The sequence below is a fragment of the Equus asinus genome, chromosome 11 (genome assembly GCF_041296235.1).
Source record: "Equus asinus isolate D_3611 breed Donkey chromosome 11, EquAss-T2T_v2, whole genome shotgun sequence".
NCBI lineage: Eukaryota > Metazoa > Chordata > Mammalia > Perissodactyla > Equidae > Equus > Equus asinus.
The window spans coordinates 72,032,787-72,050,334 of NC_091800.1; the positions used below are offsets into that span (position 1 = coordinate 72,032,787).

General features: G+C 39.3%; 1 protein-coding gene across 42 annotated transcripts in view; it reads right to left on the reverse strand.

Annotated features, from left to right (window-relative positions):
* DOCK9 (dedicator of cytokinesis 9) overlaps positions 1–17,548 on the reverse strand; it is a 273,386-nt gene that overhangs the window by 37,335 nt on the left and 218,503 nt on the right. For 19 of the 42 annotated variants that reach the window (XM_070520061.1, XM_070520067.1, XM_044779774.2 and 16 more), the window contains 4 exons: positions 14,731–14,867; positions 6,481–6,596; positions 686–823; positions 384–566 (listed from right to left, as the gene is read on the reverse strand). In XM_070520061.1, the coding sequence (XP_070376162.1) occupies positions 384–566; positions 686–823; positions 6,481–6,596; positions 14,731–14,867 (574 nt within the window). Of the gene's footprint in view, positions 1–383; positions 567–685; positions 824–6,480; positions 6,597–14,136; positions 14,181–14,730; positions 14,868–17,548 lie in introns of all 42 variants that reach the window. The other 23 variants (XM_044779778.2, XM_070520090.1, XM_070520088.1 and 20 more) reach the window with 2 other exon arrangements.

Below are 17,548 nucleotides of genomic sequence, written 5' to 3' on the forward strand. Positions count from 1 at the left end.
TCTGGAGAGATGGCAGGTGTGTCAATAGATGGAAGATGAAATGAACCACTTTGGGCTTTTGTGTCTTACCCAAGATGTTTACTATCAGGCATCACATAGGTTCTATTATATCTTGATTCAATGGAATTTCAGTCAGTCTAATATTGATTCAATATTTAAACATCAATTTACTAATAGAAACACATCCTGGGCCCAAATCTTACAATGTGGAGGATGAATGAAATAAACCAAATCAGTAAATGTGACTTTCAAATTTTCCATCTTGAGGCCGGATCTTGTAGTAGTTATGCTGAGGTAAATTGGTAAATGCGACACTCAAAGTTTTCCTGCTAAAACAGAATTCCACACAGCACACTTGCACTGGAAAGCTACACTACACGCACTTGCAAATGTGTCCGGACAAAGGACTTCTTTCCAGTGTAGTCGAAGTTATTCCTCATCAGGAAGTACAGCAGCTGGGAGGCCTCGGTTCTGATGGAGCTCAGTTTGGAGTTACAGCACTTGAGAATCTCATAGCACAGAGCAGCACACATGTCAGCTCTCCCTTCATAGAACGTGGAGGGGAACTAGACGGAACCCAAGAAAGCAAATAAATCACATAAAGGTTAGCGCTCCCTTCAACTCCAGGTGGAAAGTGGAAAATGTATGACAATCAATTATGACCTTTCCTGATGAAACAGCTTACCTTATAAATTAATGACCTTAAGGCAGTGAAGACATTTTTTAAAGCCGTTTCAGACTGATTTTTTTGAAGAAAACACAGGTAGACATCAAAAACTTTTTTCATGAGAGGATTATGTCCATGGTCAGCCAGGAGCTGGTTCTTAAAACACACAAAGGACAGCTTGGTTAGTGAGACACACCAAACACCTCTAATAGGTTTCATACAATTTTTGGGCTCAAAGGTTAAATTTTCCAGATACTAAGACAACTTCTAATTTAAAGAAACTCTGCCATGAATGCCCTAGGAAAGCACAGAATCCCCTTGTAGTACAAATAAGCTATCAATAAATTTATGCTTTGCAGCGTTGTTTTCTGTTGGGAGAGGGACTAAATATAAAACTTCCCAGCAAACTGTAATATGGTTTAAAGGACCACTGTTCCTCAGTACAGACTGGGCTTCTATTTATTTACTTAGCTTTAGTGCATACCAGCAACTGATATAGAGGTGATGTTTGTGACACCTTAATTCCAACAAAGACGTGCCATTACAGGTGTCAGCTAATTAATGGGCTGGAAAAAATACTGAAGTGAGGTATATGAAACAGCTCCTCTACAAGTGAGGGTTTCCCCCCAGGCTTCTCAGGCACTCTGTTAAGCTATGAATAATCAGACAGTTTGCTAAGGTGGAAAATGTGCAGGCTTTGGTCAGGCACCATTGACCGTGTGTATGGATTTGCGCAGGTAAACCAAGTCTCACCATTCTCACCTGTAAAACAGAGACCCTAAAACTGACCTTGCACAGCTACTGTGAAGACTTGAGGTCAGGTACAGAAAGTGTCTGACACATTCTTTGGTCTAGCTCAATAAGTGATGGCTAGCAGGACATAACATGTCATGAGTTTTACTTGATAAAACAAGAAGGCCACAATGAATTACTTTTCATCATTCTTCACAATTTCCTCACACCAGCAGCAAATTCACACTAATTAAACACCTTGTAAGCCTGGCTGGCTGAAACTCCCATCCATAGCTGAACACACACTGTAGAGAGAGGTGTCACCCAGCCAGAGGTCAGCATGCAGCCATCGTGCTTAAACGTGTGTGACACTAAAGAGCTGCATCTTCAAATACAGACAAGCCTGTCTGAACAAAGGTGTGTGTTTGGGAGGAGGCACATGTGTGCATTTTGCACAAGCAGCCAAAATTGGTGGTAATAAAAAAATTTCAAGAGGCCAGTATCTCGAACCAATCTTACAATTTAGGTAAAAACAGAGATTACTTATGTCCAAATAATTCTGTTACATAGCAAATTATGGCTAGAGTAATAGCTTCAAGATTCACCTCATCTTACTGTTGGAGAAAAATTTTTACTCAAGGAATAAGCTTTGTTTTTTAGGTCTAGCGAGTCACAGATGCATTCACAGCTGGGAGGACAGTGGAACTCACAGTGATCTTGACATCATGAAGTACTGAGGGAAAGTACTGAATTCCACCATGTGAAAGAGAAGCAATTTAATGAGCAGAAAATGTGACTTAATTAACTGAGGATCACAGAATTCTCAACCAGGAGCAGCTGTTCACCAACCAAAAAAAAAGTTGTTTCCAGTGTTTGGGGAACTGCTTACACGGTTTGTTGTCTGTGAACACCGCTTTTCCCAGGAGACATGGTTCTTCCTAATTATGGGTGGATTAAGGTTTGGATGAATCTGGATGTGAGTTTTTATTGTCTCAGCTCTCTTTGCTGGAACTATACAGGAGAGATGGTTCATACAAAAATTGCCAAGACCCCCCATCTTGCTGTCTGAATTGGCCCATCTCCAAGTTCTTACCCCTGGAGTTAAATTTTCCTTTCTTTCACTATCTCTGGTCAAGGTTTTTGCTTCCCATTTTCATGATTTAGTTTTTTTGGGGTACTGATCTCAAAACCTGCTTTCAAGAATGGAGTTCAAACTCACTTATACAAGGTATAAAGAAACCCCCATTTATAGGGGTAAAGGATCTGTCTCCCTCGACACACCCCAGTCTAACGTTGCCCATCCTTAATTTTCCAATCAATTCTCTTCTCTCCCTCTGTCTCTTTGTGTGTGTGTCTCTGTCTCTTTCTCATTAATTAGAAAGTAATATACACTAAATGTAAAAAATCTTTGAACATTCAGAAAGGCCCACAGGGGAACAAAAAGGCAAAACAAAAATAACCCTTCACTTTTCCACTCAGAAATAACCACACTAACAATGGAGGGTATCTAATTTCCACTTTTTTATCCCTACAGACTTTTCCTGAGGATGAGAAAATTTCATTCAGGAAATTAAATGAGATGTTAGAATAATATGAAAGGCAGGACTTATTTCTAGCAATAAGGCGAAGAATAGGTTATAAATAATTCTCAGGAATTGTGTGATGTAGATTCAAGTTTGACTGTTGTAACATGGCCTCCTAAGGGAAATGAGCCTTTCAGAGAACAAACATACAATATTAGTAATTTTTAAAGATCGAGGAACAGAAGAAAAAACAAACCTTGGGTGCTAAAATGAGATATCTGGAGCCACATTATTTAAGATAGCTACACTCTTCCTAGGCATATTGTATTTATTTTTATTTACATATCGATTTAAAAATAACTTGAAAAATCTAGTTTAAAGAAGAGTTGTGTCAGTTGCAGATGCTCACCAATCACTAAGATGACCCAGACCCCATGTGTCTTTGCAGAGCAGGCTCATAGTTGTGTAAACCAGGTCACAAACTCCCTGCAAGAGCCCAATTATCCAGGTGCCCCTCATCCTCATGCACAGGTTCTCACTGTGCAGCTCAAATCAAGAAAGGCACTTCAGGGAACTAAAAATACATTTTCAGACTAAATGAGTGAACACACTAAAAATATTATCAACTATGTAAAGGCCAGCACTCGTTTGGGATTGTTAGTAGATATTGTAAAATAGCCAGAGAAGAACTGTACTTTTCTGCATGTAACTACCTTGGTTTATTAAACACACTCTTTTACATATTAAATGAGATAACATATGTGAAAGCGCCCAGCAAAGTACTAGCCTCCAGTAAGGGCTGGGTAATTTCCTCCTTTTTCCTGTATGAGAGACCGTCCAACTACTTTGATACTCATTCAGCTTAGCTCCCCTCCCTCCTCTGTCCTCCTTCCTAACTTGCTGGAGAACAAGGGCTTGGACAGGCCAGTTGTGTAGAGATCTTGGGCAAGGGTCCTAACCTGTCTCAGCCTCCATCACCTCATCTATAAAACGGGGGAGAAGATCTATGAGGTCAGGCTGTTGTGAAGATTAACACTTGAAGCACATAAGGCACTCAATGGATAGCAGGAAGCTAATATATTAATAATCAGAATTCAAGGCTTAAATCTTTGCAAGCTTTTTCTCTCATTAAGAACTAGATTTCTTCATTGCCTTTGGCAACTTATTAGATGTCCTTAATTAAGGGACTCAGTAACGATGGGGCTATATCTGTAGAAGATGATTTTTCTGCAAACAATTACATCTGTTAACTCAATGAAATAACTTAATTTTTCTGATATTGTCCAGGATGCCTCAGCTGAGCAAGTATGTGCAGAGGAAGATCCCAGTGGCTGCTGTGCCGGTGGGCCTCATGAACCTGTGAATCTAGGCCAGGTGAGCCTATAGCTTGGCATGACATCCATTAATACCATAACATCTGCCCATCTTCCCACTTTTCAGTGAGGGGTGCTGAGCTTTAAACATCAGACATTTTTGCATACAGGCACATAGCCTTTGACATCTTAGCTATAAAGCTGAGTCTTCCTTGTGGGTCTCAGGATCAGAACCTTTATCACAGGACCAGCAAGGCACGAACACTTGGGAAAGTGCTTACTGCTAAACTAGAGTTGATATTTGAGCTCCTACTATGTGCCAGACACAGGGTAGGTGTTTCTGGATATATCATATCCATCTATTAGTATATAATAGGCATAATCGCCTCATTCTAGATAAGGAAATTAGGATTTAGAGATGCCACATAGACCACCCAAGGATTAAAATCTGGCTAATGGGGGAGCTGGAATTTAAAGCCCATGGTACTTCTGTATACACAGCTGGCTCCCAAGTGTATTGGAGCCTGGTCTGTATCAGCAAAAGGCTAGGTCATCTCACTTTAAACTTAAAACAGCCCTGTGAGGCACATCGTATTTTTTCAATCTTACAAATGAGAAATCTTAGGTCTGGAGACATGAAGTAATTTTCCCAAGGACATTGAGCCAATAAATGTCACAATCAGCTTTCAATCAGAGAGCATCAGAGGTTGTTTCTGTCTCAACAGTCAGAACCTATCTGGTGGCCAGACATTGGAGGTCTGGGAACCTTAATGAATACTCTTCTTTATTATGAAGGAAGCAATATAAGGGGCCAAATAAGAACTGTAGGCTGTGCAGTAAGGAAACTGTCACTATTCTCATGGTGATGCCAGACCACACCTGTGCTGTGTGTACCCTCACCCCCATCCACTGTGCCAGGCCCACACCTGCTGCGCAGCGCCAGGGCCTCTTGCTCATTTACACGGTGGGGCCCAGGCAGAGGGTGGTAAAGCGTCCCAACTACTGTTCGGAACTGAAGGATTCACAATTAGCACTGAAATAGTATACACGGCAAATATTCACCTTAAAAATTTCACTGCCTATTTACATGAAAATTTTTAACTAAAAATATCCAAAAGAAAATAGAAAGAGGTTCCAAACGTGGTTCTAGTAGAGCAGTGGTTCGCAAGCCATAGTGTTCAGGTCTCACCCACAGAGTTTGGTTTGGTTGGTCAGGGCCCAAGAATCTGGATTTCTAACAAGTTCCCAGGGTCTGCATCTGCTTCTAGCCTGAGGACCACAATTTGAGAGCTGCCAGAATAGCGGCTCCACGTATCAAGGTACTGCCGCCCCCCATACTCATTCTGTTAGGATCCTCCTCTCTCAACTAGGTTTCTAGTAATGACATTTCATGGGGACCTGAGTGGCATGGCTGCTAAGAAGAATAAAGGGACATAATATCAGGGTAACTATTTTTACTCTAATAAAGAAATGCACTTTATGAGAAGTGGAGATGAGTAAAGCAGAGAATGACTTTGGTTATATTTCCCAAATGCCCATACAAACAAACATATAGTTTCAATATTCATGGCATATTAACACTAATTCAATTTCCCCTTTCTGTGCTAGAAATGGAAGTAATCACTTAGCAAGCATGGGAAGTGTTAGGTTCCTAAAAACAAGAGAGTGGCTGAAGAGACCATCTCCACCTACTTCAATATTACTTGCTAAATCCTAAAAATAAGACCAAAACAACCTTTTATTTTCTATCTCTGAAATGTTCCTATCATTTAATTTAGTAACAGATAAAAACCTTTTTAAAAGGTAAATGTGTTTTTACTTATTGCTCCTCAACGTATAAATATCTAATTTTAACGGCTACCACATTTGGTTATGTTTAAAGATAGAGGGAGAAATGCCTGATTAGGTTCCCATATTTATCATCCTTGAGGGCCTAGCAAAGCCACATTCCTCAGGTAAATGCTTTCTTCTAGCCAAGAGTTAATCACCTCCAGAGACTGCTTCCACCCTTTGCAAGCATGTGGCACACTCTGACCAGTTGAGCTTTATTATATTTCTGGGAATTCAAGTCATTAACTGTGAAATGGTTTTATTAAGGGAAATTAAGATTAGTAGTTTCCTTACAGGGGCAGAATAGTTGGCTCAAGTGAAAATACAACATAAGAAGTTCTCGCTGGTTCAGCTACATAAGCAGAATGAATGTAAAAGGTAAAGCTCTGACCAGGAACAGCTATTCAACACAAACCTTAAACGCCAGTGTGAACAGAGAGAGAGTGTCCAGAGCCGTAAGGCACACCTCAGTAGCAATGTTGGCTTCAAGTAACGACTGGTGAAGAACATCTGCGTCCGAGTGGCCATAGCCTGCATGAATTATAACACAAGTTACTGCGGAGTGGCTGCAGACAGAAAGGCTGGTGGAACAGTAGAGTCACAGTCAACTTTTGATTATTAACAGAAGGCTTACTTCAGGACCTCATCTCCCTGTTTGCCTCCTATTGCGGGGAGAGGGGAGATATTAATAATGTTTCCGTTCAGTTATAACTTTTTCATCACTGAAGGGAAGTAATAGCAGCAAACATTTATTGCATGCTTGCTATGTGCCAGCCATAATTCTATGAACTTTACATGTATTACCTCATTTAATCCCTCAATAGCCCTATGAAGTATGTACACTATTAAACCCTTTTTGCAGATAAGGAAACAGAGGCACAGAAAGGCCAAACGACTTATCTTAACCCACACAGTTAGTAAACAGTGGAGCCAGGAAGGCACCTGGACGGGAGTCGATGAATCAATTGAGCCAGCTGACTGAGCTGTTAGGATGGCGGGAGTGGTGAGGGAGGTTGAGATTTCTGAAGCTTCCCACACAGACAGAGGCAGCCGCATAGCAAAGGGTTAAGAAAATGAGCTGAGAGCTGGGCTGCTGGTCCCTGGACCCAGCTCTGCCACTTACTAGCTGTGGGATCTTAGGCAAGTTCTCTGACCTTTTTATAACTCAGTTTGCTCATCTGTAGAGTGGGGATAATAACAGTATCTACCTCAAAGGGTTGTGGTGAGTGTTAAATTCATTAATAGTTGTGAAGCTCTTAGAGTAACACCTGGCACATAGTGAATGTTCTCTAAGTGTTAAGTCAATGACTTAAAGATCTGCATTATCAGCTAGAATCACCAACCATAATCAAGAGTTGACTGCACTGCTAATACTATTCTACTTGCTTTAACAAAAAGCATAAAAGCCACTAAGTCTGAAAGAAATGTTTAAGAAAAGGAAAGGATTTAAGGAATCATAATTTAAATACAAACTGATATCTTCTGCATGTGGCTGTAAAATCAATTTAGTACTGATATAAATGGAGTTTGACATACAATTTGAGATATTAAATTATGAAATGGTATGTATTAGCAGAAATATATATAGGGATGCAAAGATGTTACAGTACTGATGTAGATTACAAAGAAAGATGGCAATATAATAAAACATCACGTAATGTCTTTCTCCAAGGAGCAAAAACAAATCAACACTTACTATGCAGGTAATTTTCTTAATACTCCAGAGAAGAGGACATTTTGTATATAGATCAGGAAAACGAAGTACAGAAAACCTAGAGAATTTTCTTGAGGCCAGTAAAGGAAAAAACCCCAGAAACTATACTCCAAATTCCTTATCCAGGTCACTGTATCATAGTACCTATTATTAGGATAAAACAGAGTAACTAGCATGATGTTATTCTGTCTTTAATAAATGTCAGTTACAGAATGATTTTTAAAAGGCTACAAAAAAGCTTTTTAAAGCTACCAAGTTGCTTTTTAAAGTATGATAAAAACACTATTATGTGCTTTCATCCAATTTTGCTTTGGTTTTAAAAAGCTGGTTCTAAAGTTTTGTATTAGTGGACTGCATCACTCTCACACTGTGACAGAACCAGTGTGTCCTCAGTGAGGCTATGTAACACATTTGGCACTCTGCTAGTTCTGTTTTTTTATTTCTGCTTTTTTGGTAAGAAATCTCCCAGAGAAAAGAAAGATGGACATTTTTGGGTACTAATATTCATTGAACTGCCTTTGTAAGCCATCATCCGGAGAGGTTTGTTTGGTAAGATACAAAGACAATGAAAGAGGAAAACAAACAGATTGATGATTATTTTTACACTGATCACAAACTGGGGTAAGAAGAAACCAAAAAATACAACACCTTTTATTAGACCAACCAAAATCGTCACACAGGTGGAAAGGACCCTTCACTGAGGGCTGCCATTTGACCCAAATGAAGTTTTATAACATGGATTAAACTGTAACAAGGAACTTACTTTGGTGAATATTTTAATTTCTTTCTCTGCATGGAATTTTCCTTTTCTCTTTCTAGATAACTTATCAACTAAGTGTATCCAGGTGATGAGATGGCTACACACTGAAGAATGCCCACAAAATTGACCTACTCCTGGCTGTAAGTCTGGAACAATTCAAGAATTGGAACTTGGTAATGTGCTATTAAAACATACAATCGATGGGCAATGCTACTTAAGTTATTATGTAACTATGTATACCCGCATGGAAATGCGATGACAAAATTTCTCCAAGCTATTACCCCACCCATAAGCCATTACACTATCTAGTTTCCTTTAGAATAAGAATCAGATTCATACAGAAATCTGTCTGCCTTTGTCTGAATCATATAGGAATAAACGAAAGGGTCCTTTTAGCCACAACTGGTTATAATTTGCTTTTCCTTGAACTGTTTCATCTCAAAAATCAGCAGGATTCCTGAGTTAGTGTTATTTTAAAAATCTCCCCAAATAAGTGGCAGCATGGAGAGGTTCTGTGAGTGGTAGAGACTGCTTGGATAATTCGCCAAGTGACATCTCCCATGGACACTGTGGAACAAAGCTCTGGACGCAGGAAAGCTTTAATCAATGGTCACCATGTTACAGGCCAAAACAGGTAAAGGAAACCAAGCTGGTAAATCCAAGAAAGGAGTCTTAAAGGACACAGCAATTTTTTAAAGTAACAGTCAGCAAACTTTTGAAGCTGATTAAATGGATTCTGACCCAGGCAAGGAAGATGTTAACCTTAATGACTTCCACTAGGTGGCAATGGTACCTTGGGGCAGGGGTCACTGATGGCCTTCACCCAGGCTGGTCAGGGAGAGGGGAAGGACTTCCTGGATGTGCCATTGTTGACATATATGTCAAGGGTTCTTCAGAGTCCTTAGGACTCACTGCTCACATTTGCACAGTTCTCATTCTGTTGTCACTCAGATAAGCAATTTGGGTTCTAAAATCCCCAAATCTTTTAAACACTCACAGGCCAGGGATGAGATTTTTTTCCCTCTAATGTCATCTGCTGTTTAGACTTAATCAACCTGACTCTGTTTTATAAATTCCTGTTGCCTGAACAGCTCGATTTAATAATGCTGACCACATCTGTACACTATCCTTTCCTCTCCATTGCCATGAGACCAGAGGTGATGTGGTGGGAAGGACAGAAGCCTGATCCAAGCCACTCCCCTTTTCTGAATGTCAGAGGACATTTGGGCTAGAAAAATGAATCAGATACGTATTCTCATAGGAAGTACTCCCATTTCAACAGCTGCCTTCACCTTTTTGTTTTTTTTAAAGATTGGCCCTGAGCTAATATCTGTTGCCAATCTTCCTCTTTTTTTTTCTTTTCTTCTTCTCCCCAAAGCCCCCCAGTACAAAGTTGTGTATTCTAGTTGTAGGTCATGCTAGTTCTGCTATGTGGGACACAGCTTCAGCATGGCTTGATGAGCGGTGCTCAGGATCCAGAACCCGCGAAACCCCGGGCCGCCAGAGTGGAGCACGTGAACTTAACCACTCGGCCACGGGGCAGGCCCCTGCCTTCACCCTTTATGAAACCAGAATTCTTGTTTTCACTTTTAGTTTTTTCTCTGGCCTATAATATGAATCCAGAAAAATAATACTTTTTATGAGAAAAGTAGAAATACTAAATGGGAAGGAATCTTCTTGCTAACAGAATTTCGCACATGTAGAAGACCTAGTCTCCTGGATATATTAATTCATGGTCTACAGCTTTCACTAACTACACATATTTATGCAAAATATCAGACTGATCAATCTCTACACAGTCTATTATTCATCTCCATCCTACTTTTATTGCTAAACAGGTTTTCCTGGGGCCGGCCCTGTGGCGGAGGGGTTAAGTTCTCACGCTCCGCTTCGGCAGCCCAGGGTTTTGCCGGTTCGAATCTTGGGCGCAGACACGGCACCGCTCATCAGGCCATACTGAGGCGGCATCCCACATGCCACAACTGGAAGGACCCACAACTAAAAATACACAACTATGTACTGGAGGGCTTTGGGGAGAAAAAGGAAAAATAAAATCTTTAAAAAAAAAAAAAAGGTGAGAAAAAAAAAAAAAGGTGGGTTTCCTCACAGATAGGTAAGGAGTAGAGAATAAGGAATAATATCCCAGGGCAAAAAATCATGTGATTTGCTGTCTTCCCTCTGATTCACACACCAAGAAAACAAATATGCTCAAAATGATTTGTGGAAATAGTCTATAATCTCATAGTTTACATGTGAAAAAATGGTTATGCTATCTGCTTTCTCTTCTCTGAAGATCACTTCAACCTAATGTTTAGCTGTGTCTGAAAAATGGTACCTAGTATGGGATATAGACCCAAACTATGAAGATACTTGGCTTAAGTATACTATACGCCTTAATCTTTAAGGATATTAAAAATAATAAAAGACTGACTTTAAACAGGCATTATGCCAGACTTTCTCTATTCTGAGACTCTATCAATTGCAAGAAGCACCAATCAACGACAGACTGCTACACTGGATGTAACATGCAAAATATATCTGTAAGACAGATCTGATCCAACTGTGAGATATACCATGATTTCAGAAATGTTAGCAAATGTGCAAAAATGTATCTCTTAATCAAGGAAACATGTCTCAAAATCAGGAAATGTGGCTTTATAAACAAACATTTCATTTACTATCTTGAATATAGAGATTAAAGCATCCAAGCCTATTTTACTATCTTAAAAGACATATTGTCCATGCTTAAAGCCTTTTGAAAAATACTAATTTTACTTCAGAGGATATATGCATTCTCTGCATTTTTCATGTTAATTCAATATTATACATAGTAAAGGAATTTAATTATCATCTGTGTTCATTTTCTTACTCCCACTTCATAGGTACCAAAGAATTCTGGAGTCAGATGGGGTCTCACAAGCCATCTTCTCCAACTCCTCATATGATGCTGAAGTGACCTGGACTATATCCCCAATGGGTCCTCACCCAGTTTTCACACGTCCAAGTGCAAGTGCCCATACTAGCTAATGGGCAATTCAGCTAGAAAATGCTTTCCCACATTGACCTGAAATCTAATTCTCTGCAACTCAATCCAGTGATCTCAAACTGTTTCTTATATTGCATTATAGGAAATACAGGTTTTCTTCAAGTATTTCTACCTCTTGGCTGGTTTTCCCCCCATTGCACCCCTGAATTATTTGCATGACATGAATTATCATGCAAATGAATATATCCCTATAACAATCCAGAAGATCAGAGTAAATACAAAGTGTTATTTTATATTTTTTGCAAATGTATCACTTATTTGCAAACATGTTTCACTTAGTTCTCCCCCATAACATGATTTATATAGAATATTCTACATGTAGCTATCATACTCAATTTTTCATTTAACACAAATAGCTTCTATTGATACACAATGGGTGCACTTTACAGTAAGTAGGTCAATGTCTTCATATTGTAAACACTTACTTTTCATATACCTGGGCAAAACCCAAAAAACCAACCTCTATCCTTTTAGTGTTTTAAAAATAGTTAAAGACTATTTGGCCACAGTGGGATTTGTCATTTTCATTATTTCTTCTCAAAACCCAAGAGTTTTAGTCCCTGCTAGAGTTATACATGTAATGCATATGGTGTCTTTTCCCCATGTCCTACTGTTAATGGGTGATGGAGACAGTGCAGCTTGGCCGCCACTGGATTAAGTTTCTCGTGGTCATCTGCTGCCCCCTACTGGTCAAGCTGAGGTCTGACAAAGCCTTTCCTACCCAAAGAGGAAATTAAAAATATAGGTGCATAGAGGACTCTTCCTATTTTATTCTTTTCTAAAATAAATTCACTTTAGACTCTGGCATCCTGGCAAGTTTCTCATTTACTGGATCTACGTCATATTGGTTGGCCCAACAGAAGGTACTGTATTCACTGTTAAATAGGAATATTTTTAAAGACATATATGGCTATAATTTTCTGATAAAATACTGAGGTAGATGTAAAATGTCATGTATGTATGCATACATACACATGCTCACACACATACACATGGATACATACAGTATACACTCCTTCCTCTGTGGATTTTGACCAAGTTGACAATTTGGAGCTCAATAGCTAATGGAGGGAAGGGCTGAAGCCACCCAAAAATATAATCAGAATTAAAGATGTAAATGAAGACTGAGTTCTAGGGGAAGATTCAAGGACTTCGAGGTATCTGAACCAATTTGGAACACAGGCGAAGGCTAAAAGAATCGGCTACACACTGTTTATCAGGAAAGCAGAAGGAGAAACTCTGATTGAGGATAGTGTCATTGAAAACTGACTACAGCAAAAACTACAGGATGAAAGAGGAGAGAGGCAGGAAGGATGGAGTTCTCTGTGGGTAGCAGGGAGAGAGAATGGAAATCAACCATGTTAACAATATGGTTTTTGGCAGCAGAACACAGCCAGCTGTCTCCTTCCTCCAATTGAAGCCATCACAGCGGAATCCATTTGCAGTGAGAGGAGCTGCTGCATCTCTTAGTGGATTAAGGTTATTTATGCGTGTGTTAATCATTCATTTTATTTTTGTTTATTTTCTGTGTTTCCTAAATGATTATCTTTGGAGGCAGGGCCTTGGTCTGCTACTGATTTTTTTTTAAGTGCTTTAAAGTTTAAGCATTCACTTCAATTGACTGTGAGACAGTCCCTGTATTAAAAAGTATCTGGGCTAAGGCAGTGTAGCAGGTCCTGCACAATACTGGGAATTTAATTTCTGCTTGCTAAATAGGAAATGAAAATGAAAAATAACAAAACTCCTTGTTTTCTTTGTTTCAATCCCTTGTCTGCAGAGCTAGGAAAAAACCCTAACAGACAAGATGTTGAAAAATCAAGAATTACAGCCTTAGATGTGTCACTAATGTACATTCCACAGCTAAGTACAAAACTCAGAACTAGCATTTGAAGGCTACCGATGATTCAATATGTGCCAGACTGACATAATATTGATTTAAATTAAGTCTAGAATTTTATAAAGAGAGACTATACCCATTACATTTAACTTTGTTGGGGTAGAAGAGTGGGAAGCTGCTGTATTTTGACTCCCCAGCCCTGTTACTTTGAACTATTATCAATTTAAGGCATTGGGAATATTGCCTTTACTCTTAGCCTGCATTAAGAAAGAGGTATGGAAATCACAGTGAATGGAATTCTTAAGATTAGAAATGATGACAAGATATTAATAACCATATATTAAAGAAATTACTTGGAATGAGAACAAATAATTGTCTAGATAGAACAATAGCTATGTCATGCTTGGAGAAAAGATGGAGCAATTCAGAGAACACACCACTAGCATAAATGGCATTTACTATAAATGATCACATTAGTGTTTAAAGTGCTACATTGTTGGCATCTTTTAGGTTTTCTGCTTTGAGAAACCCTTAAGAAGATGAAATATGCCACGTCCCCTCTGGTGATTGAAAAAAAAAATGCTCCCATGTTTTGGCGGAATCTCTATTGTGAAGTTAGAAAGCCCCATAGTTAGGAAGGCAGGATGAACAAAAAGGTCTTGGTTTGCAAGTGAAGCGGCCTCATAAGCAGACATCAACCTGATTAAATCTTACCATTGTCTACAGAAATTCCAAGCACACTTGATATCTTTCTCACACTGAAAACACAGAAAAAGTCACTTTGTTATTGGCTTTTCCACATCCTCACAAATTGATTCACGGGCTTTATGTTTTCACAGAAGTTTAAGGTTTATCACACATTCAGAGCCAGAATGTCAGATGTGGACACTCGGTCAATTACATGCATGGGATCAGGAGGGTAAAAGGAATCCGTCCCAGATGTTCTCAGGAGTTGCAGGGAGAGAAACCAATGAGAAGTTGGCTATAGGCAATGAATCCAAATATTAAATTAAAAATATCAGAGAATGTTTGGCTATCAAATCTGTCAAATTTTGTTTTAAAAATAGCAAGCGGAGGGGTTGGGGCAAAGGGGTTAGCGCTCTTAGGTCTGGTGCCGTAGTTGACCACGTTCCACACTATGCCATTCTCCTCCAAGGAAGGGAACTGCGCCATGAGCTCTTCATCCTACTTGCTTTGAGCTGGAAGAAAAGTCAAGTTGGTGATGTGGTATGGTGTGGCCTAGGGCTCTCCCCTCTGAGATGTCACATGAGATGGCTGGCTGTTACGATGGTATGTCATGGGACTTACTGTGGTTAAAAGTGAGAGAGTTATCCAGGCTGCCCAGCTGCTGCAATCTGGCATGCATCATTCCTGTTCTGTTACGGGAAACAGGCAATGTCTGAGATTTTCGATCATGAACTATGGGTCCCAACCCCTCCTGGTTCCTGCAACATGAGTGAAATGGGATAGAAGCAAAGTTAGACTTGTTACCCTGCAGCGAGACGGGGGAGCGTTAGTGAGGCCAGGACACAGCACAAAGGAGACTGGCCACACACGGACCAAGCGCAGTAGAGCCTGTTTGGGGCTGTATGAGCCAGAGACACAAACAGGTGGCAGCTCTTACAGAGTTCACAGCAAAGCACCTGACAACAAAGAAGCAAAAATCAAGCCAAAGCAGAGAACTTTTCAGCTTTAAAAAGTACTTTAGAGACACTACTTTTTAAAAAATTGAGCATCAGTCCAATGTGGTGCTAAAGGTTAGCATTCTGACAACTGCCAAACACCACAAATCTTTTCAGATTACATATGTTATTGAAGAGCAAAAATTTTTTTTAATTAGTCATGCCGCCACAAAACGATGTGTTTTGGTCAACAACGAACCACATATACAATGGTGGTCCCATAAAATTAGTACCAGGTAGCCTAAGAGTATAAGTACATCTATGTTTGTGTAAGTACACACTATTATTGTTTGCACAATGATGAAATCACCTACTGATGCTCTTCTCAGAATGTATCCCTGTCATTAAGCAAGGCATGAATGTAAAATAATGCATTGGAAGAAACACAGAACGAACACGCAAAGGGAGGGATTGATTATATGAGGCAGTTTTAACACCTTCATTCTTACCCAGGCAGGAAGGAGAAGAGCCACACACTTTGTTAAACTTGTCAGCAGTCAAGTAAAGAAAATAGAAAAGTGATCTGGGTTAGCAATCAAACAGCTAACTTCCTACTGTGTACCATCACCAGAGCAGATGAAAAATGAGACCAGTGCTGGAATGACACCTGTCCCCATCCCATAGCCAACCGTCTCCCTCATGGTGTTATTGTGTGAAGTAGAACAGGGCATGCATGGAGTATCATTGGGCAGCATGCTGCTGGGTGATTTCGAAATGATACAATGAGAAGGCGCAGTATTCATAAAACTGGACCACCATGGATGGCAAACACTGACAACATTTAAATCATCGTTTGGGATCTTTTTCACATACAGCAGAGACCACGGCAATTTTCTATAAAACAGAGCACGTCTTTACACAGTGCACCTAACAAAGGAATACCATCCTCCACTTCCTTCCTATGCCTATCTATTTTTAAGGTAGTCCAATGAAGCATACTTTTATATGCAAATATATACAGGGTGCTTACGAAGTCAGAAGATTTTCTTTAAAAACAATTAAATTTATAGCCATTGAAAAAAGAAGTTACCTATTTCACAAACTCAATTGTAAAATATTTTGTTCAGGTGGAAATCTTCGGCTTCCCACATTCACCATGTTCAGCTCTGTGGCATTTTATTCTATTTTGCACAACATTTTTCAAATGCTATATTGTGATGAAGGCGATAGCTACCACAAGAAGGGTGTGAAGCTCGCCTGCACAGTGCCTTTCTGTTACAAATAATACTGTTTGCCCATCTTCATGGGGCAAAGTCAAGATGAGAAGTATTACCGTATAAGAACACCTTGTATATACTTGCATTTGGTACTCAAAAACTCAAATGTAAAAATTACTCATGATAAAAAATAAAAGAATTAAGATTAGAAAACTTTAAGTGCCACCATATTTCAATTAAAAATAGAAAACATTAATAGGAGGAAAGCATAAAATATTCTCTCTAAATCTGCTCTTTTTAAAAGGAAATACAAACTTTTATTTAACATAAAACATAATTCTGAAAATTTCTCAAATATACCAAGAAAAGAACAATGTTAACATAAAAAGCGAAATCTTCACGCTCAAATAGGAAGTCTTTTCAAAATCTCTTCCCTATTTCATTGCTATAAAACGGAAGTATAAATGGAAAAAATCTCAACTACAACTAAGTTTTAAACATTTTTAAAAACATAAATGTTTACTTATAATTAAACTGCTAAAAATAATAATAGAAAAATATGATACTTAGACCAAGACCCCATATATATATTATCACAGAATACACAACACAGAAAAAAACCAAACATGGACACCCTGAACGGCTACAGGCAGGAGTAAGAACTTGGCAATGACAAGACGTGCTCCGAGCAAACACCTCCACAGACGCAGCTGCCTGGGGGCACATCTGCAATGAGCATCTAGCTGTCCCCCAACTTGATGTGGAACTGAGAGCATGGGCTGGGACAGGGCAGTGAAGATTTACGATCCTCAACAAAGAGATCCGGTCAGACAAAAACATAGTGCATGGTCAGCTTATTCAGCATAAGAGGAGAAAAGGCTCAGTTTTAGAGATGGTTTTTGTGGAAGTCCACACAAATTTGAGATGAAGTGAAAACAGTCTTTCATTAAGAAAGAAGGAAACTGGTTAGATGAGAAATTAGTATTTTTGTAGTTGGGAGGCAGAATGGTAAAAAATGACTTTTAAAAAGTAAAACGAGGGAAAAGAAATCATTGATTGAGGAAGGAGAATCAAGAGGAACAGGAGAGGAGACAGAAAAAACAGAGCATGAGCAAGAATTTGGAGGGAAGTATAGAAGTGCAGCAACAGGCCATGAAGGAAAATCTTTCCAAGAGATATGCATGTGACAGAACGGACAGAAGGAACGCAGGAATGTAGGCGAAAGATGCTCCCAGATTTTCTGGTAGCAATCCAAAGACCTGCCAACTGTCTTCCTGGTTGTTTATG